Source organism: Phasianus colchicus, chromosome 1 (assembly GCF_987193195.1).
Source record: "Phasianus colchicus chromosome 1, bPhaCol1.hap1.1, whole genome shotgun sequence".
Classification (NCBI taxonomy): Eukaryota; Metazoa; Chordata; class Aves; order Galliformes; family Phasianidae; genus Phasianus; species Phasianus colchicus.
The window spans coordinates 108685800-108708733 of record NC_143436.1 but is presented as its reverse complement, the minus strand read 5'-3'; the positions used below and the strand labels follow the sequence as shown (position 1 = coordinate 108708733).

Genomic DNA, 22934 nt, shown 5'->3' with positions numbered 1-22934 from the left:
TATTTTGGACTTGTGCTGAAATTAAGCCTTGATTCTGCTGATTAAGTGATATTCATCATAGATCTTCTGATAAAAATTTTTATAACTCCTCCTTTTTTAACTCTTCCAGCTGTCCATTTACAAGAAAATACTCTGAAGGAGTTAAAACAGGTGACACCATCTATGAAAGAGAAGAGTGCAAGCATTAAACAGATGAATGAAGTAACTCCTGCTACTTTTGGGACTACTGATAAAACACAATTAGGAGTAGCTGAGTCTGCAGGACAAGATGATGCAGGGGCAAAAGAAGAGAAATCTAAGCGAGGAAAAGAAAATGAGCACAAAGATGAATCCAACAGCCTATCTGACAAAGAGATAGGTTTTGGAGAGCATCATCACTTGCATCTTTCCAGCTGTCGTGAATGTCTACAACTTGAAAACAGTACTATCGAATCAGTCAGGTTTGCCTCTGTGGAAGACATTCCAGAACTTCCTGATGATTGCAATAGCAAACTGGAAGAGAATGGTGATTGTCTAACAACAGGAATAAAGAGAGTAAACCTTGCTGGAAAGCCCCCTAATATATTGATTTATGTTGGCTCTGGAACTGCAAAAGTGAGCTTTGAGCAAGTAAAATCAGTCATTCAGGAATGTGTTGATACAGACAGCTACGCCATCTACCAGCTGCATGAAGAACAAGTTCTGAAAGCTCCATGGATTGATAATTCACTGCTGTTGATCATTGCCACAGAAAGGCCTATTTCTGAGAAGAACCAAAAACAGTTCATGAAGTTTTTATCTAAAGGTGGAAAGATTCTAGGGTTATCATCCTCTTTTACATTTGATGGTATACAAATAAAGAGGAAAGACAAATTGAAGAGAACTGTTCATGAATTAGTGGTCTCTAAAATGGACAGTACTGAAATGAAGTTAAATCTTTTGATCACTGGCTGTATTTTTGAGATAGCAATGAAGGAAGGGAGCAGCAAAGTGAAGCCGTTGAGTTGCTTAAATAATGCTGATAAAGATATAGTTATTGTTCATCTGCCTTATGGAGACAATGGAGGAGAAGCCATTCTTTCTCAGGTACTGTGTATTGAAAAGCACTAATTTGCTCATTGGTACACAGTGTTGTTGTGTTCTAAAGGAGCTCATTTGTTGATCTGGCATGCTCTTTGGAATGTTTGTCGAGGGGCAAATGTGGATGTATGTCTCAGTGAATGTACAAGGGCTCTGAATACAGAATGATGTTCACTTTATCTTCAGGAAACCTAAAGAATGGTAGAAAAATGTCATTGCTGTTGCAGGTCCTTGTTTTCACTATGTCGGTCATGTGTAGTTTCTGTGGATGGTAGAGGAGACAACAGTTATGCATAGTAAGGAAACCATTTCAAAGGCAGAGCTATCAATTTCTGCTGCTAGAAGATTCACCGTGTTACAACTGTGCACTTTGCAGACTTTGGGAAATGAGAACAGGAAAAGCAGAGTTATTGATGAATTCTGGGTAAAAGCTGATACTGACAAAATAAAAGCTTTCATACAAAAATAAGAAATATTATGAAGAAGAGAGTCAGAAGAGGAAGTAAAATAAAATGTGCAAGAAACTGTAAAGAATTTTCCTTTTAAGTTCTAAGAATATGATAGCCAGATCTCTTTGGAAAGAGTACATGAGAAAAGTCCCGGAGTCTGTTGTTGCATCCTGTGTATACAAAAAACTGCCACACAATTTCTTTCATGAACAAGTAGCTATAATAAAGATTAGTCTCTGATGGTGCTGAAATGCCACTGTTGATTTAGATCTGTTGGTACTATTTTTCTAGTATTGTTTCCCTAACCCTATTTGTATACCAGCACTCTGAATGAACTAAACAGTCTCATGCTTTCTTTAGTAGCGTTCTGGGTAAATTTAACTTCCAGATGGATGTTGGCCTTGCTGATCTGTAGTTTAAAAAAAAAAAAAACACCAAAACAACCTCCCCACACTTTTATTCATTTAGGATACATTTCTTCTGTATATAAGCAAAATTGAAACAACTTGAAATTTTAAATTAACCTTTTTTGCTTTCTAAAAGTTGATGAGCATGTTTTCAGTCAGTAATATATGCTTATAATTTTGGGGAGGAGTGGAGAGTTCTGGTCAACTGGAAACAATTTTTTTTTTTCTTCCCCTGAGTCTTCCTTCAGAATTTAAACTTTTAGCTATGTAACATTTTGCATCTTAGAAGTAGAGAGGGAGAGATTTGGGAGGAAAAATTAAAACTCATGAGTTGAGATAAAGGTAGTTAAATAGGACAGAAAAGGAAGGGAAAATAATGACGATGAAAGAACAAGTGGTGCTCAGCGTAGTGCTCACCACCCACCAACAAGTGCCCAGCCACTCCTCAAGCAGTTCTTCACTTCCCAGCTTTATAGTTCAGTATGACACCATGTGTTATGGGACATCCCTTTGGCCATTTTAGGTCAGCTTTCTGGCTGTCCCCTCCCAGCTGCCTGTACAACCCCAGCTCCTTACTAGCAGGGCAGCATGAGGAGCTGAAATCTCCTTGACTGTGTGTAAGCACTCCTCAGCAACAACTACGACGTGTGTGACCAGTGTTATTTTCATCTTTAATCCAAACGCAGCACCATACCAGCTACTAGGATGAAAGTTAACTCTGTCCCACCTGGAAGCAGGATATTATCCTCAGTTTAAGTTAAATCTGCTAGCATTTTGGAAACTGGCATATGTAGTAACATGTTTATAACTCTGGTGGAAGTTTTGCTACCTGTGTGATCCGTCTGTACTTGGACTGGAAAATTGGGTAGATACCATTGCTATTCATTTCTGCAAGTTCCATGGTAAAACCTGCTTTCCTGTACCATTTGAATGAAGTCTTCTCCTGTAATAAAACTTAACACTGCAAAAGTTTTCCCCAGAAAAAAAAAAACAAAAGACGTTAAAGTATAGCTTCAAAAATTAGATTAAAAGGATTAGAGTGTCATTTTATAATTACAAATGACTTCTAGTTTGGATTTGAAAAACCTCATTGTTTTCTTTTCAGGGGGCTGACAGTGACATCAGCCATTCTATAACATTCTATAACTGAGACTTGTTGTTTCCCTTTATTCTGTACTCTTCTGTTGACCATTTGTTCTACCCACCCTTGCTACCTTCAGCAAATTTCTCAGAATTTCAGTGAAATAGGTCATCAATAAAAGCTGAAGAACATCAATGTGAAGAATACATTAAAATGTGCAAAATGGGAGAAACTAACACAATGGCTTTTGATTTTCATCAGATATATGTGCATGAAGTAGTGTACAAAAACTTCTAAATATTTTGAAACAAACAAATGAAAGCAGGCCTTGAAGGTATTTCATTTCTTCTTTTAAACAACTGCTCGAGCCCTTAGATTTGTTTATCTACCAAGTCCTGTTCAGGGGTTCTGAGATACTGTTTGGAGATACTTCTTTAGCTGTGCTTTTGGCTACTTAATATGTGTGACACAGTAAGGACGTGTTCTGGCAGACTTCTGTTGATCTTGTGCAACCTCTGATAATGGTCTTTCAATATTAATGTAATTCTGCTTTTGCACAAGCCAGAATATGACCAATATTACTGTTGATTCTAAGATCCCTCTTGCAGGAGTTCAGTAAATATCTACAAGTTTGAACTTCTCTTTCAGAAGAAGATGAGTTTATTATGTAGATTTTAGAGAAAATTATTGTATATCAGCAACTGTGATCCCTGAATGTTAAGATATAACTACTCCCTAGTTTTTAGTAGGGTGATTATACCCAAAATGTGGGTGTGATGAGTATGTGAGAAATTTATAAGTTACACTAGTTATGCAACCACTGTTAGGATGGAGTTTGAGCACATCTCTCTCTGCCAGTATAAAATGTGTAATCCAGCAGAACAATTTTTAAAATTCTCTTTGCGTGTATCCTGCCAGGTACATTTGGAACTGGATACTAATTCTGTGGATATCCAAACTGAAGAGGATTTTAATTTGCTTAAGATGAGCAATTCCAAGCGATACGAAGTTCTCAAGGAGATTCTGATATCACTTGGCCTGAGTTGTGAATTAAGTGAAGTTCCTACATTGACACCTATTTACCTTCTTTCTTCTGATGAGGTATGGCTTCTACTTATATTTCAGTTGGCTGACAGTTACATGACAAAGCAAATTCAGTGTTCACTTTGAATATGGGTTGTTAATATGGTGGGGGTTTTTTTGAGAGCTTTATTGTGAATGAACAAAAAGCTTAATTTCTACTCATGTTATTTTATTACCTGTTTATGATAGTTTTGAATTTAATAATGGAGGTATATTTACTATATATTTTAAGAGTTGTGCTTATTTACATGCTTCTGAGTATCAAACATAACTCTGTGATTAGCTACAGAGGGAAATAATTCAAACAACGGGAATTGTTTTTATTTAAAACTAGGTGGAAATCTCTGTATAGGTTGGGAACAAAAGATCAAATCACATTAAGTTGTGTGACAGGCAGATCAGTAGCAGATCCAGACTAACTCATAATTGTGTAAGCCAATTCTTTTTCATTTCTCTTTAGTTAATTCCATTTGCTTCTATGAATCTGAAAGTGTTCACCTTTGTGACAGTGCACGCTGATGTACAGGAGCAGGCTTTGCCTCTGAAGACCAATGCAAAGAAGGCATTGAGTACTTCAGCTTTTTCTAACAGTGTCTGCCACTAGGTTCTTCCCCATGCATCAGTGCACCAAGATTTTTCTTGGATAACTTCTTTGAAATGAGAAAATCATTGTAATCCCTTCTTGCAACTGCTATTGTCCAGCACTAAATTAACTCTAGGTAGATATTTAACTTCCTGAGTTTCATCTGTAGTACCCAAGTTATGTTTTTTATATATTTCTGGCATTGCTCGTTGTTGTTTCTACTATACATATATTCTTGTTCTGCATGTTAGCTCATTGAAAAACTCCCTGTTTAACCAATCAGACCTGGTCTTCCTGCATAACTGTGTTTCATAGCGAAGTTCTTTATTAATATACTTTACAAATCAGTTGTATTGCCTGGGTATCCTTCCTTGCGTGGCTCTTTTCCAAGGAATCCTAACAAGCAATTCCTTGAATAAGCTGGAATCTACTTTCCCAAGACATTGCTCTTCCATTTACCTTCCAGCCTTTCTCCAGATCATGTATTCTCATTGTTGCTGCAGTCAGTGGAGCTGTCTGTGACCAAATTTGAAAGAAGCACTTGTCTCTCTGTCTGCAGTAAACTCAAAAGAATTAGTTTTATGTCTATGTTAAAAATTAAAACACATTTAGCCTTTCTGACTAATATTCGATATGCTTTGTACAGAAGACTTAGAATTTATGTAACCAATTTTTTTTGTGTGTGTGTGTGTTCTTTTCCTTTACTGTTTTTGTGATTGATTATCTTTCCTATGCACTTGAAGTTTTCAAGCAGTCATTCTGTGAATACAATAAGTTAGCTAATTTCTATCCAAACTTGCCATCTAGTGGCACGTTACAGGTTGCAGTCCATTAAAGGTTTTCTTAAATACTTGCTGTATAGTTAAATCTTACACCAAAATTGTTTTGTAAATGTTGTTTCTCTGTAATATATTTTATTTTCGCTTTGGCCATAACATGTTTTCTAGAATATCGTGTGAGAGAAAGTTGCAACTATTGTATAAGAGCTACAGCTAATAATGAAGAAACAGAGCAATAAAATAAGTAAGAAATGCACAATAGTTGAGCTTTCTAACAAGTTGCTTATGTTAAACATGACATGTAGAAAAATAAGTTTCCTATATACAGTGAAATACAGCTATAATTTCAGAAATACTTAAACAAGATTTAGGTTACAGCACATGTCAGGAGTATTGGAAAGGGAGCTGAAAGAGCTGCCTTGAAAGCTTTGTTATTTTGAACTTTGATCTATTTTTTATGTCACTATTGAAAGTATTTGCTATTTGGGTCTCTGAGATGTATGGAGTGTATATGCGTGAGAGATTAACCAAGTTATGCTGACTGGGAACAAGTCATTTTTGGATAGTTGTTGGTTTTTTTTGTTTTTTTTTTTACATTTTTCTGTATTTAGAAATGCTGTGATAAGTCAACTGATGATCAAGGAAACTCATAATGTCTTGTTAGCAGTCGCCAGTAGCAGATACTAAAGCAAAAATAGAAGAATAGCTCCTCCTTTCTAGGGGCTGGCAGTTCATTTTCTTTCAAGCTGAAGGTTGCATCTGAACCACTCTTTTCTAATTCTATTAAGAAGCTCTAAGTTCATTTTGCTTATATGTGAGAAATATTTTATTTTGCTTTTTATTTTCTACTGTATTAAGAAAAAGAAAATATTTTGGTCCTTGTTTTTAGTTCCTTGAATTTTAATTACTATTCTACTTAGCTATTTTTTTTCCTTTCAGATCTATAAGCTTCAATTTACAGTAGGTCTGTTTCTGTTCTGTGTGATTTATTTGGTTTACCCTAGCCATTCCCTTTCCTCTTTATCTCTTCATGACTTCCATCAGACCTACTTCCTTCTACTCTGTGGACTTGAAATAAAGCTTACTCAACTTTATTGAATGAGCAAGTATCTTCTGTATTTTCCTTGGCCCCAAATGTCTGAACAATCTGTCTTTTTACATTATCAGTGCAATGTTGTTAACTTATAGTTCTTTCTGCTTACTGTCTAAGTCTTAGGAGAACTACAGTTCAGCATATGAAGAAATGAGCAAATGTATAATTATCTAACACATAAGCAACCTCCATTTAACATTAATTTTCTTCAAAAAAAGAATTAGACAGGTGTTAATATTTTTTGCCTTTCGCATATGAAACAAAAATCTATTAAGAGATGGAATGCCAAAGATTTGGGAAGAAAAATTTAAACTTTTGACCCTAGTTACATTGAAAATTACATAATTTTATCATTGGAGAAAAATGTTAGAGGTAGAATGGTCAAGCTTTTAAAATAAGTGATATATTGGCTTCTTAAGGCTTTGCTGCTAGATTTGTGCTGCTGATGTTCTAAAACAGGCAGAGATCTCCAGCTTTTCTGTAGTGAAGCTGGAGATAAGATGAGTTAGAGGCTGTACTAGTTGAGCAATGAATCTCATTTACTCTTAGCAGTTGAATAACTGATTCTAAACAATGAAAATTAGATCACATTGTTACCACTGTTAGGGAAACATATTTAGGTTAATTGTCAATAGGAAGTAAAAAATCAAACTGAGATGTCAAACTAGAAAATATAACTTGTTCAATTTTTGTTTATGTGGCACTTTTCAAATAATATCACTGCTGTGATTAATTTCCGTATCTCAGGTATTCTCAGATTTATTCATATTTTCTTCATCATTTCTTTTGTTTACCTGACTTCTTCTAAAAATGGCCACAGTTTGATGTTGGAATTCTGGTAATATTGTGGCTTTGAATTCAAATAAAAGCTCCTTCTGAAAACTTTTTAATAAAATAATTACATTTGTACTTACATACATCATACATTTTATGTACAGTTCATGACAGTTCCTCTTAAAACTCAGGGCAGCCCAGGCAAGCCAAAAGGTTGGACATTAATACCTCTACCTCTAATACCTGAGTAATGGATGATATTGTCTGTCTGGTTAGAGGTCTACGTCTATATGGAATTATGCTAGTCAGATCCTCAGCTCATGCTGGCTTCTATTGGTGGTGAAAGATTGCTGTGACAGCTTCTATGTTTTATTCATGATCTCCTTTCCTGTAAGTACAGTGTAAGATAATGGGCCTGGAAAGAAACAACACTCAAGGCAACTCTTTCATCACAGAGTTTTTTACACCAAGACAAGCATGGTTTACTTCCAATTGGACATTTTAGAATTCAGTTAGCTGGGGAAAAATATTTTATTGATATAGTGCTGCAACAACAATGAAGGCAGTGTTTGAAAGGCAGATTACTTGTTAGGTAAAAGTTAAATCTATACAACTTGTTGGTCTTAGAAGTTGTTTTAGTAACAAGTATGGATATTGAAATATAGCACTTTTCCCCTTTCTTTGATCTGATATAACACAGTTAAGCAAATTGTAGATTTGTGCAGTGCTTTAAAAACAAAATTTTGCATCACTGTAGTGCTAGTAAAATCTAAGTGTTTAAACAAATGGTGATCACTGTATGCCCGTTATCTGGCCCCCATATGTAGTAGCTTCAAGCATAGAGATCTGATTATTTCTGCAGCTTTGCCTTGAAACACTCAGATATTTACTCTTTCACATTACCATTTTAAAGGATGGTAGAAATAAAGGCTAGGATTGTATTTTATTGCTCTAAGTTTCAGCATAGCATATTCTTGGCTTCATGGAAACAAGAATTCACTCCTCAGAGGATGAGAGATATTTGACAGAATGGTGATTATCTCTATTAGGAAATATGTTGTTCCCACACATTTTCTGGTCTGAAGCTTCTTAGACTTGACTAGTGACTCAGGCTGTGTTAGGCTGAGTCAGTTTTTTCATTATCTTCCAAACGGATGGCAGCCAAATCATGAAATACAAGCAGTCTTCATTGCTTTGGCTGAGCTAGTAGCCATCTTTTAAACAGTACAGTCTTCTGGAATAACAAACAGGCAGTACGAAGATATTGAGTGAAGTTTGAATTTGGGGGCTTTAACTTTTGTTTACTGGGGACAGAGAATAATATAAAAACACGAATGAACATCTCTTGCACTTCAGACTTGCTTTTAGAGGACATTTTGAGATCCAGAATTCCATGCTCAAACAGATAACAAGCTGTAAAGGTGACTGTGTATTTGAATAACTAGGGTACATTGCAGCAGAATCAGTTGGACTAATTCTACATTTTGAGCTGCTGTTCTAAGCTCCAATTCTGTGATTTAAAATTCCAAGTCCATTATGTCAGCGGAGAGAGTATGAAGTTACTTTATCCTGAATAAATCTTTCTTTGAGGATGGGAAATTCGATCTCTTAGCTAGCACTATAATGAACATAGATTTCAGGGTACATTTTAAGTCAATTTTTCTGAAATATTTCCATATGTATTAGTGCCTATTGTAGAACTTGAGATCCAACTGCAAAACTGCTATTTAATAAAATATACTACCAGTGTTAAAGTCAGAAAAAGTTATGCTAAATTTCAAAAGCCTGATTGTTTCTGTTATCTGATAATTTTGTGCTTTAAGGTGTATCATCTACAAAATAGGAGACTTGCTTATTCTTTTGTATCATCCACAAAGTGTTAAGCATTGTTCTTGCCTTTTAGCCTGCAGGACAAAAAAGCAGGAGCCTTTTGGAAATATTTTTTTCCAGAAAGGCAATTTGCTTCTTGCTTTAGCTCAGAAATAACCTGAGAGCTGAGAAAACCTGTGAATGAAATGCATGCTGTTGTGAGCTATCTTTTGATCCCTGGTGAGTAGTTTGTGTCCAAAATTTTTTACTTCTGTTTAGGTATTATTAGTAGTATCATTTCAGTTGAACTCTGCCCTATTGTCGGAAGTCTTTGTATATGAAAGCTTTGAGAGTTTGTGTATTGGTTGGAGTATCTTTTAGTGAAACTGATGTGGGCAAAAACAAACCTGTAACATAGATGCAACAATGTAAGTGAAGGTGCACCTCTCAAACACCCTGCTTTGTGTTGATTTTCTGTCATTCTGAATGGAATGACTCTCGAAGAGGGGACAGCTATTTGACAGTCAGTAGTTGAGCAGCAGTAAAGGTGATGAGGATACAAAGGGACTGTCATGTGCTTTGGCACTTCAAAGCTCAGTTGGACAGAGGAAGTTAGAAAACCATTCATCTGAAAGCTATTTCTACACTGAGGTAATAAGCCTCTGCAGATTCCTTTTTACAGAATGGTTGAAGTTGGAAGGGACCTTCTGTTGATCACCTGGTTCAACCTTCTGCTTAAGCAGGGCAGCTTAGAGCATGTTGCCCAGAACCATATCCAAGTTGTTTTGAAGATGATAGATGGATGTGGAGTAAGTATTGTGTATCCTTCTCTGTTCTCATCTGTCCTCTGTTATTCTGTGTACCTGTATTTACACAGTTTCCTCTTACAGCTCTGTTGGTTCTGCCTAAAAGTAACTCTGGGACTGAAACACACACCTTGTTCTTATCTCCTCCCAGCTGGCAAGCTGGCTCTACTAATGAGGCAGTAACTTGTGAAGGACTGAGTATTACTGTGAAGGAAGGAAGGGGTTGTCATGGGGAAGCTGAGATAGGGGAACTTGGGGATATGGCAGTAGATGAGGTAGAATGATACCAGTTCTAAATATAATTACAATAGGTCATTTTATGGGTTGTAGTAATGACTTGAAGACTTGTTGATGCTATCATTTCCCTTGCTGAAAGAGATGATGGGAGAAAGCAAGAGAAGTATTTGAAATAATAATAGAAACTGTATGTAGGGGATGTGGACAAAAAGATGGGGAAGTGCTTAAACTATTTGATACAATTAGAAGAAAATAGGCTTTCCTGATTCTCAGTTCAGAGGTTGCATATCTAACCTGTCATATAATGCAAAAGAACTAGTAAACTATAAATGGATTTTTGGTAACTTTTGGGAAAAAAAAATTAAGTTTCTAACAACTTGCTTTTTGTAGACGCTAACTCTGTAGTAGAGGCTCTTACTGACAGCTGAATTTGCTTCTACTGGCTCTCTAATTATCAGAATGCTAAATTATTTATCAATTACTTGTTCACACTTGCATGTTTCTTCAGATTTCTGCTTGGATCTCTTGATTGAAGAACAACTAGTGTTCAGCAGGTATTTTTAGGGAATAGACTGTCTAGCATTGTGAGACTTCAAGATTGATCAGCAATAGTAGTGTTGGCACTACATTAAAATCAACAAGAATCCCTATTCCTCTAAGAAGCTGGAAGCAGTTGAGGCTTTTTATGTAGCTCTTTGAGTGAGGAAAGGGACCTTACCGCTAGGGGTCACTTATTAGCTGAATTTAGAGAAAAGCCAAAAATATGGAAGGGATGGAAAAAATTTTATGCAGTGCGTTGTGTATGGATTTAAATTTCTGTGTGCATTTGCAGCAACTGGTCTATATAGTATTTCCTCAATTTTAAAACTGTGTTGTAAATGTTACAAGATCAATGGTATGTAGTGTCAAAATACAGTAAAACATTTGCAATTAAGAAATCTTGATGAAAGATGAGGAAGACTCTGAAAGTGGAACCAAGTAATTCCAGGTGGTTGCTTCCTAAAGTTATCCTTCACTTTTCTGCTATTACACTCCAGGGAATACTTAACATGTATTGGTGGGAGGGAAAAAAAGAAATGTGGCAAATGTTCCCTTTCTTGTATATTTCTTTTGTTAAGAAAGTGTTTTTGTTTTTGTTTTTTTTTTTTCTTTTGTGATAGCAACAAAATGCTGTTTATGTTAAACAACGGTGAATAGCAAAGTTTAGTTGCTTTACAGTTTGTAAACAACTTTTGACTGTGTATTGAGTTGATAAATGTTTTGGACGATCATTTAGAAACCACAAGAAGCTTGGAGAAATGAAAGAAAATACCTAGCTTGTAGTAATATCCATAAAAAGGATCTTTATGGTGCTGTGAGAACTAAAATTTAGTGCCTTTGTATTGGGGAGCATTTAATCTTGTTGTAGAACCAGCTCTGATATGAAATAGATGTGTACTCACATCTAAAAAAAGTGCAACTTATTGAAGTTTTGTTCTGTCATGTTTCAGGGCTTGCTTTGTTCAAATCAATATGCATGATACTTCACTACCATTTTTTTCAGTAGGTATGAACTTTCTGTACTGTATAGAGTAGAAGATAGAAGCTATTCTGAAACTATAATGATGTGTGATATATTTAAAGCTTTTCAGAGCTAAGTGCTGATCTTTTCTGTTAACTTCTCATCCTTGAATGTATAGTCAGTAGCATTTTGATTGAATACTCTTTCTTGAATGCAGGTCATTCAGTGTAGAGGGGTGCTAGCCAGTGTGTGAGGCTGAATTTTCTTGGTTTCAGTTTATCTTGGAGTTTGCAATAAGAATCTAGGTAAAAAATGCTGAAATCCACAGTGGCAAATTAATCCATAGTCGTGTTGGCTGTGTGTCTAGTACTGGCACACGTTATAACTTAATGCGAAGGCTTCAATTAAAGTGACTGGTTTTGGGTTTTGTGTCAGCACTCTGTAAGTTGTGACTGTTGAACCGTTTGGAGTCAGAGTTCATCTGCCTTTGAGCAGATGGGTGATTTTAGATAGCAAGAATCCATAACTTGTGACAAACGCTCTGGAGATCCATGGCAATTTGGCATTGATTTGTTTACTATGACCTCACTGGTAAAGATCTGACAAAAGTGGAGTATTTCCAAACTTTAAAAACTTGAGATTCTCTGACTGTTGGTGGGGCCTGTAGCTAATTTATGTAAGTGAGACTGGGAAAATGAGAACAGGCTTGGCATCAGCTGGAGTCCTGTGAGATGCAATCATGTTACAGTTGCTCAGAAATGATGATACATTTCCACAGTGGGAAATCATCATAGTGGTTATCTAACAACTTAATTAGGGCTTCTTTTGTATATTTATTTTAAAACAAAATATAACTAGATGATACAAGATCATGTATTCTAATTAGAGGTAAAAGTTGAATAAGCGAGAGAAAATATGAGTCAACAAGACAAACTGCAAACTTTATCTGTTATTTAAACAGTGTATTTTCCACACTGAGGTCTTCTGTATATATTTCTTTAACTGTCAGCAATTCTTTGACAATTCAGCTGCTTGATAACGTTGGTGATACCTTATGAAGAAGTTCGTTATCATGAGAAAAAGAATCATTCACAACAAAAAGCTTTTTGGTTAAGTTTATTGAGCTGATTTTACTCTGGAAAATTAAGATGGGAGTTTATTTAACATTATCATTGAGTTAGAAGACATTCCAGTATTCTCAGAGTTTGATGTACAAATGTTTCTACTGGAGAATATGGAGAATGCAAAAAATATTTCAAGTGTGACTTCCATCAGTAGTTGAAAGGAAGAGATTGACTTACAAACGCATTCATTTTTTGACAGTTCATTTTAAGAAATGACTTGAGGTTTCTGCCATGTTGAGGAAATCCTGAAATTCCAGGTGCAGTGGGAATGGAATTTGGCATGTGACTATCTGGCTGACTTTATGCAGTTCTTGTAGTGAAGAGCTGATTAAAGAACAGCTGCTAGCTTAAATCAGACATTTGCTTTACTTTCTACTACAACTTTCCTATAAAAGATTATTTTATTTGGGTTCTAGTCAGACAAGTGAAACATATTTCAAATTTATAAATCATTTTACTTGATTACTTAACAGTAGTGATGTACTGGTGATATTAATTGCAGAGGATTTACAAAAGTAATGAAGCAAGGTTTCACAATTATTTGAAGAAATTAAGTCAAGATAAAAAAAACTGTAAAAATAAATTTTGTTCTCTCAGTAATGTACATTTCTTTTGCGTATAAAAGTGTCCTATTTAAAGATGCTGCATTGTCATGTTTATCAAGCAAACCTTTCTTCTTACAGTTAGGTTATACACAGCAGTGTTTTGCAGGATCGCATGATTAAATACTAAGAATTTCAGTCAGTCACTGCTCTTTATCTGTGCCAATACCAAAGAATCAGCAGTGCTGCTGAAGTTCAATACTTAAGTGCGATACTAAGTCTGTTAATGATTACATCTTATTTTAGTACACATACTGGCAACTTCAGGTTTCAGAAATGAAGTCCTCTGTCTTTAACCCTTCATAAATGGATGATATAATAGAGAAAATGAAAATGACACTGACCTAGAGAAAAAGACCTGAGGAAAGTGGAGATGGGAGCGTTTAAATTGGAGCATTCTTCTTGACTGATGAGGATAAGAACTTTATTGAGAGAGAAAACCTTCAAGAGGAAGAGCTAGCTGGTCTTACTGGATGAAAGAGAAAACAAATGCTGCGTGGGTGGAGAGTGGGGAATGGGGCAACAGCTGAAGAGGCAGAGGTAAGAAGCAAGTCTTAACCACATAGAAAACAACTTCTATTGCTGCATATTCTAGCATTCCCTACAGCTGCTAGTTATAATGCACGTCTAAAAAATATTGGTTATCAAATCTGTGCTACTTCTGGGCAGATCGTTCCATTAGGATGTAAGGTACAGATCAACATTTGATTTTTACAGCTGTGTAGAGACTCATTTTTGTTTTCTAATGTTTATTACTTACCCAATGCATGTCAAATTGTATTGGACTTGCTTCACAAATATTTTGAATACTAGTTCAGAAAATATCGTAAAATACCCTCTCAATTTGTGAAAACTGACTGCTTGTGTAATTCAAAGCCCAGCCTTAGCAGGATCAATATTCAAGTACGGTGTGCTCTCACTTGTTTTAACGAGGATAAGAATCTCTCCTGCAATTTAAGGTGATAATTTTTACAGTTTTTTCATGGCAAGAGTTAGGATTTGAAAGCAGAACAATAGATTACTTTATAACTTAAGTCTTCAGAAATGGGTAACAAATTGCAGATCTCAAAACATTAGCCCAACAAAATATCTAGATTTTTATTTCATTCAGTAAAAGACTTTCTATAGAATGAATATCATGTTCTAACTACTTCAGAGAGGCTAAATAAAGGTAACGTGATTTTTATTTGCAAAGAATGAAACGTGAAGTTAGATGTTGGGTTATAAAGTGTGCTACGGAGTAGTATGTGTAAGTTTCCTTTTTCCTGCTTTCTCACGATTTTTTGATGTTACATTTTTAAAAAAGCAATTGGTCATAATTTCTTTCTTAGCTACCTTTCAGTGGATAAAGTTGGCAATGTTTTCAGTGGAAAAATATAATCATAAAAATTCTTTGAAAGGAAGAATGTTATTCAGTCAGAGAAAACATACTGCCATTTCCTCCACTTTAAAGAATGGGACTTAGATGTTTTCCTTGTAACGCACAAAACCAGCTTTTAGTAATTGGAAAGGATCTTAAGATCCTCTTAATTTTAAGATATCGAGAAAATGATTTTGTGGGATTATGTTTCAGCTTTTCCGTGTAGTTAAAACCAACCAAACAAAAAAGGTATTTCTGAAATTCTTTTGTTTCAGAAGGAAAAAAATTGGTATTTGCTGCATAATGTTGAAGATCTAAACAAAAAATTACATACAGCATGCTTTGACATTATGACTCATTATATGAAATAAGCAATTATCCATGCATTTTTCTGATCTGGAAGATGGATAATCTTTTCTTTTCAAAACTGATGTGTTGATATTACATTTAGGTCGTACACCATAGCCTACCTGTCAGGAACAGCAGCTGCACAGGTAGAAGTTACCTAATTGGTGTTTCCTTTTTTTTTTTTTTAAACTGTATTTTAGATGTTGATTTGTTATCTGCTTTTTCATCACTAATATATTGTAGTACAGTAGCTTAAAGCAAATACTTACTCTTTTTCACTTATTATAGAGAGGGGGGCAGTGTCCCAAAGTTAACATAAGCAGTATGAGCTGCAAATAGCAGCTCATCATATTAGCGTAAATATTCATGCTGCTTGTTTGAGTTCTGGAGTTTTGATAGGAATACCTGAAAATATTTCAAGTTTTGTCTTTAAAATACTTGTTTTTAAGAAATATATTTGACATCAGATGTACTCTGAGCTGGTGATGAAAGATGCTTTGTCTTTCATACGAGAATAAATAGTTGGATTTGAGACATGTGCAACCTCTTTGACTCAAAGAGTCCTTATTATGTGGATTTGTAGAAGAGAATATTACCTTTTGCCTGCCATATTCTTTTCTCATGTGTCTGATGCTGGCTGCTGTTGGAGAAAAGGTATGGGTTTAAAGAGGATCTGACTGCTGCTCTGTCCTTACATTTGTATTATGTCAGCAGCAGCAGCTTTATACAAAAGCTGCTCCTTTCTTTGAAGTCATTAGTTATTTTTGCATTTGAAGGGGAAGTTCATCAGTTTCAGTAATTGTAGGGAGATTTTCCTTCTATCTGTCTGAGCCATATGCAGCATCTGGGAAGCAACAACATTTAGTTAGGTATTTCCACCGAGTGGTATGGATGAAATAGCTAGAAAAACAGGGATATACTTTTGCTATCTCTGTGGCAAGCATTTCCTTTTGTAGTTGGGAGTGGACTTCAATTTTTTCTAAATATTTTCCAGCTTTTTCTCTCTTATTTGCTCTACTCTGTCTAGTGATACTCTTCTCACCATTTAGCAGTCCAGCTGTAACAAGTTAAGACACTTCTGAGCTGCAATAAACCTTACAATAATTATTGCTATCCTTATTGCTCCGTACAAAAAAATTTTCTCACGTACTCAGAGAAGTCTCTTTGTCTTTGGAGCATATTTTAATTTACTGGTAGAATGTTACTTTAGCAGTGACTGTCACATTCCCAATTTGAGCAATAATGTTAGCTAGACAAACTGAAAGTACACATCAGACTTCCAACTATTAAATCACTTTACTCATTCTCTTGTTTCTCTGTCTGTTTGGTTCAAGGAACAAAGACCCAAACTGTCTCTATTTAACCAAGGATAAATTAATTGTTAGATGTCACAGACTGAGCATACAGATTTTCTCTGTAGCTTGAGTTCATTAGCTTTGATGAAACTATTCTGAATATTTATTTAGCTATTTATTTTTTGAGATCATTCCTGAAATTTTTTATTTCAGTATGATTTGTTAACCATCTGATTTGGGAGTATTAATCAAGAGTCTTCAACACAGGTTCGTATTTAGTTAGTTAGAAGTTCATCTCTGGAGTAGATATGTGCAGGGCTGTTTTGTAGTGTTTTAAAGTTTTTACTTTTTGCTGTTGAGTTTCTTGATTTTTAGAAGCGTTGTCTGGGTAGGAAGTTGTAGTTTTTTGTCTTCATTTCTCTATGACTCTTGTCTATTTTTTTTCTTTTTAGTATTATTACAGGGCTCTGAATTTCAGCTTTACCATTTTCATGGTCAGCCAGAATGTCTGGAAGGCTTGATACAACCATGTGGATTGGGAGCTGGAATTGTCTTTCACTCACAGGCTACACAGCCAGAATGAAAAATCATATTAACCTGTATTGTTACTCCACGTAAAAGCTTTCACACCTTGTCAGAATGTTTAACCTCAGTACTGCACTGCAGTCACTAAACCTTTCCAGTAGGGTATATTATAGCCCATATGCAGCAAGCATTTACTACTTAAATAAATTTACCAAGTTTTACCAGAAGATTGTTTGTTGTTTATTGTCTCCACTCCCCTATTCCCCCGCCCTCCTTCTTTGATGGCATTTCCTTACCTGGGTTAATACTACATTTTAATGGAGAAAGTCTGAAAAATGAATTCTTTCTGAGGTGTGCTGTTCAGTGGAGTCCTCAGGCAAGAGCCTGTTTCTGTGCATTGTGATTAGCTTGTATTAATAGTGGTCTCCTTATGCTGTATTCAACATAGAATGTTATAATTTCTGTTAATGAATTTTACTTCAGAAAGCTTTATTGGACAGATTGTGTCTTGCCTCAACTGTTATAACAGTGATAGAAAATAAATATTCATAAGCACATCAACAGATTGTTATCCTCAGAGGCAAGTCAAGGGAATCCAAACTCCTTCAGAGTAAATAATGTGCCATTGTTGTAAATGCCTCTGAATGCTTGTATTTCCTTCCATTGGTCATATCTCTTACACTGCCTCTTTCTTGAATCTTTTCTTGTTTGCTTCTTTGAGCACCATGTTTCCCAAGTTGCTGTTAAAAAAGACCCTGTATTTCAGTTGTGAGTTCTGATTTCTACTGCGTTCTCTATGGTATGATAACTTCTGCATGTCATTTTGGTCTATTGGAGTAGAGCTAGCGGTGTGTATGACTTGATTAAAGCGAGCTCAGTCTTGGAGTGGTTGAAGGATTTGTTGTCATAAATGTTCATCCTTATCCCCATGAGGGTTAAGTGTGATGTATGCCTGCCTTTAAGTGACAAATTGCATTTTGTTGTTTTTTTTTTTAAATTTTCTTCCCAGTTTACCTCTGATAATTGCAGGAATGCTTTCAGATGGCTGCTGTCTGGGAAGGCCTGGTTCTGAGGCTAGTTTCAAAAGCTACCTGGATATCACAAACCTTATAGTTACAGGAGCGTGTACTGTGTGCTTGGTTGCTATTTTGATATTTTTTTCTCTGAGGGTAAAATAGTTACTTATTTCTTCTGAACAAGGTTTCAATCCTAGCAGAAGAACATGAGCGTTAGATATGAAAGAAGAACCGCTATGTGTTTAAAAACAACAAAAACAAAAAATAAAACACATACCAAGAAATGTGCACGTAAAAGCAGTTTGTATTTACCACTTTTACAGCTAAACACTATAATATGTGTGCATGAAGACTGTATTTTTTTCATAATTTTGAAGAATGTATGAATTGGTAAAGAAAAATGTATGAATTTATAAGTTGAGTATTATTGAGACTTTCTTCACTCAATTTGATACCTAAATTTTATACTGCTATGTATACGTATTTGTAAAGCATGAAGCTTAACTTTTTTTTGTTAGACTTCACTGAAAAAAAATATTAGTTTATTATTATTTTAATTAATCACATGCTGTTGTGCTCAAGTTTTTTAGGATCCTGGATTAGGAAGGAGATCTTAGTTGCAATGAAATTCAGTAGTTTTTATTTTAATGCTGTTGTTCTCCCCTTCAAGTATGTATACAATAAATAGCATGCTATGCATATTCTTGCCCTTATAGCACATAATTCCCAAGCAAATGTACTTTCCTAGGATGCTTCTTTTATCATATTTTACTTATTTGTTTATTTATAAACTGTTATGCCAACCCAGATAAATTTTAGGAAGAGAAGCAAAACATGCAATACAAATTGAACATTAGCTCTACAACTTTAGAGGTGTAACTGTATTGTAATCTCTTTGAGTTGAGGTACATTTGAAAGTGTGTTGTGGTCTCACCCCAATGTTTAATAAACATTTATTTACCTCAGCCCCTTCCTGCAGTTTTACAGAACTAGGATTTGCTTTTAAGAAGAGGCAAAAGCTAGATGTAGCAGAAAGTTTGTCATTCTGGTCAAATGCATATTTGCAGTGCTCAGAAGAGAATCCTTGGCTCCTATGCTACTGTTTCATATTCATGAACACTAGATTCACTCACATTTTATACACATAAATCTGCTGAAAGGCAAAGCAAACCCAAATGGAAAACCTTAAACTAGGAATGGTGTATTATCAGTGCTAAGAAAAAATATTTTCTTAGGTTTTATTTACTTAACTCATTCTACTATGGATTCCAAGGTTTTCAGCAAACAATTGTATCCTCAGTTAGAAAAAGTTTTGGTACCAAATAAAAATACTATTATGTGATAGCTGTTTAACAGAGCCAGTTTTACCAGCTGAATATATTGCATCTAATTTATTGCCCTATTAGCTGAGAACAAAATTCTTCTGTATTTTTTCTGGTTGATGCAGAATACTTTTGAGAGCAATTTAAAATAAATGCATGTAACATTTAGGGTTATACTGTAATTTATTCTTCTAAATGTGACTTTGATCCTATTTTAAAAACAGAACAAAATACGACTTCAGGCTAATATGCATAATGCTCAGATTTTAGTGCCAAAATGGAGTGTCTTTGCACTTCTGCATGGTTTCTCTGTACTTATTTTTAGCATGGTTGTATGTATGCTCAACATACTATACACTATTTTTTATTTTTTTTAAAAAAAAAGGAAACCAAAACAGTTTTGTTACGAAGTAGGTGTCACAAAGAAGTAAATGGGCAAAACATAATTTATCATGCCCTTTTTCTGGTAAGATAAATCAACACCTACTAGTCCTCTGATTTATCAGACCTTTCATTGCAATACTTGCTTTTGTGAAGTGTTATGTAGTGATGTTATGTCAAAGGTAGACCTTGTTCTTATTGATCCTTTACCCTCAAAGTCAACTTTATGGAATGTTGTAGCAAATGTGCCCCAATTACTGTGTTATATTCTGAAAGCAGTTCACATTATGTACACATTCATATGCAGTTTAATTTCTGAGGTTAAACAGCTATGTACTACTAAATGAGTTCTGCACTGTAATTTTTGGTATCTTTTAAAAATTATCTTTATAACTTAATTATGGATGTTAGAAAATTATGCAAGATTTGAGGGTCTTTATGCATACGTTCTTTGTTTCTCTTTTTTTTTGTGCATGTTTGTGTGCTTAAATGTAGTACAATGATAGCATGCAATTACAATTTTGCTTGGCTTAAAACATGCCTAAATTCAATTCTCTAGTGATTTTTGACAGAGTTGTGAATTGCAAGAGAGATTTTAACATCCAAATATGTGCTATTGCATTCAAAAGTTTTCTAATAATATTTGAAACTGATTTGGCAAGTGTTAGGAAAAGGATTTAATACTTAAAGAGTTTAGTATGTCATCTTTCTTTGCTACAAGTATCATAAAATTTAGATTTTTTTTCATAAAACTGATACTGAACCTCATTTTTTTTTCCCCCACACAAAATATTGATGTTGCATTGGTAATATTCTAGGGGAATACTAATCTTGTTGCTGTTGCATATGGATACTGAGCTAAGTTATCATTCTATGTTAAGAAATGTTTTTAAAAAGTTTTAATAAAAATATTCTGAAATATTTTAACCTTAGAACACAAACTGAGTTTTAAGTAAGTTCTGTTTTTGTTGGAAACCTTCAACAGGTCTCAAAATCAGCACAAGCCAGAATAAGTTAGTTCAACATTATAAAATACTGCTTTATCAAATTAAGGAATTTTAGATTAAGTAGGCTTCTAGTCTTTTCAGAATGGAGGGTCATTTCCTTTCATGTGTAATGTGCTTTTCTCATATGGATGGATGGCTACAGGTTTTGCTGTTTTTGTTGTTGTTTTTCCTGTTTTAAGATACGCATTCAGTTCTGGATAACGTTTACCCTTTAATCCAACCACTTTCTCTCAATAAACAGTTTGCTGATGAGAGCAGCTGCTGGGGAGATTGTTTCCAGACTGTTCTGTTGCAGCTGAGTAAGAAAGTAAAAGCCAGGATGCACCTTATGGTGCTGAGCTGCTGTCCTCCTGGTTTCCCTGCTCTGTTTCTGTTTTGTTGAGGGTAGTGCAATGGGCCTTCTATAGTCAATATTCTCTTGCAGTTATGCAGTTTGTTACTTAGTGAGGGACCACGAAGGACAGTACTTTGATATCTATACTGAGAAATCAAGATGTTTTGTCTTGAGGATAACACATATTCTTTCTTTTTTTGTATCTCTAGCAAATTGTTCCATGCTTTTTTGTAAATTTTAAATACCTTTTTCATACAGCACTATAGAATGTTATGATTGCCTTGTTTTTTATTTCTTTTGCATGCAAGAATGTCAGTATCTGCCTTCTAGCAACTTAACGCTTAGGAGCATCACTGTGTTAAAAACCAGAAATTCTGATGTAGGAAACCTGAAATGTTGATTTCTTATTGTCTTATTTCTAGCCTTATCAATAGCGTTCTCTTCTGTACAGAAGGTAATATCTGGTAAGTTTTTGTTAGTTGGTGACTTCTGAGCTAGACCTGCAGCCCATTTTCAGTATTTACTGTTGCAAATTAATTTTCTGTCTACATGTAGTGATCTTTTAGGCTAAATTTAGTTTTGGATTCAAATTTAGGCACAGCTTTATGAGCATTTGTCAAACATATAGGCTAAAAATGGAGTCAAAATTAAAATGAGTTCTTGTTCAAAGCAACTGTGATTTTAAAAAAGTGTTCCTTAAAAACCTTGCAGAACTCAAAGCATTTTGTGAAGTCTTCATCTGTCTTGGAGTGTTCCACGCTTCAGTACCTGACTGCTTCTGTTCCTCGTGCTGCTGAGATGATATACATACTGTGTATATCTATTCCTTCTACAAAGTAATAATCACTTTTTGAAGCACAGAGAAGAGTGGAAAAGACAAGGTTTCTTATTTTTCTTTGGTTTAGAGGTGATAACGTTTTTCTGTGCCTCTTCAAAGTATATAGCGAAGTAAAGTTAACTACCCCAACCACTAGAAACTCCTAAAAATCCTGTTGGTTGTGAATTATAAAGTTACCAATTCCTGCCATCTTTCTGAATGCCCTTCCAATTTTTACACAATGGACTCGTGTTTTAGACAGTATCTGGATTTAGGAAATATGAATAGATTACTAATAAACTGAAACACATTTCCTAGCTAAGTAGTGTCCTGAGAACGCATAGCAGTATCATTCAAGTAACTACAGAAGTCCATGAGAACATGAAATGAGAAGGCACCTTGACACTACAATAAAATCTTTATGAAGTTATTTGGGGACGGGAGAAGGAGGACATGGAGAACTAGGGATTTCTCTTTTTAAAATTTCATATTATGAACTAAACATGGAACTGCAAAAATAGTGGCCCTCTAACCATGAAAATGTTAGAAGTAATCTGGAGATGGATTAAAATCAGCCATCATGGCAATGGTTGGAAACAGTCTGGCTTGTTCCATTTTTATCTATTCTCTTGAACAAGGACTGAACTTTGTAGTGAATTATGAGCAGTTAATATTAGGAGAAATGTTTTACATGTACTTTCTGAAAATTGAGTCAATTGAGTACTTCATATATTTCAAATGGGATTTTGAATGTTTGTATTCTAAATACCCTTTGTGCTTTGCGGTTCTGTTTACTCTTTTTGTTTCTGCTATTACGAAATCTATCATCAAGCTCAAACCTACTTAAATGTGAAAGAGCAATTATTCAGGATGCCAAGTGTTGACATGTAGTTTAGTAACATTTATTAAGTATTAATGACATCTGACAGTCTAATGAAATATCATAGCCTGATTGTCTGACTGGGGAGAGAGTGAGAGAGACAGACTGGCTTTGGCATGCAAATACAAATCTGCTATTTACAGCTTTCCCAAGTCCTGGTGAACAAGTGGAAGATGTTTGCTACGGTTTAATTGCCAGTGCTGCTGGGCGGGAAGAGTGCCCCTTCTCTCATCTTTGTGTTTACAGCAGGCCTGTTCTTTAT

General features: G+C 35.0%; 1 protein-coding gene across 1 annotated transcript in view; it reads left to right on the top strand.

Moving 5' to 3' along the window:
• The window catches only part of HLCS (holocarboxylase synthetase), a 115704-nt gene that overhangs the window by 8627 nt on the left and 84143 nt on the right, over window positions 1–22934 (top strand). Inside the window, exons 4-5 of the mRNA XM_031612662.2 lie at window positions 110–1065; window positions 3915–4097. Coding sequence (XP_031468522.2) covers window positions 110–1065; window positions 3915–4097 — 1139 coding nt within the window. The remainder of the gene's footprint in view (window positions 1–109; window positions 1066–3914; window positions 4098–22934) is intronic.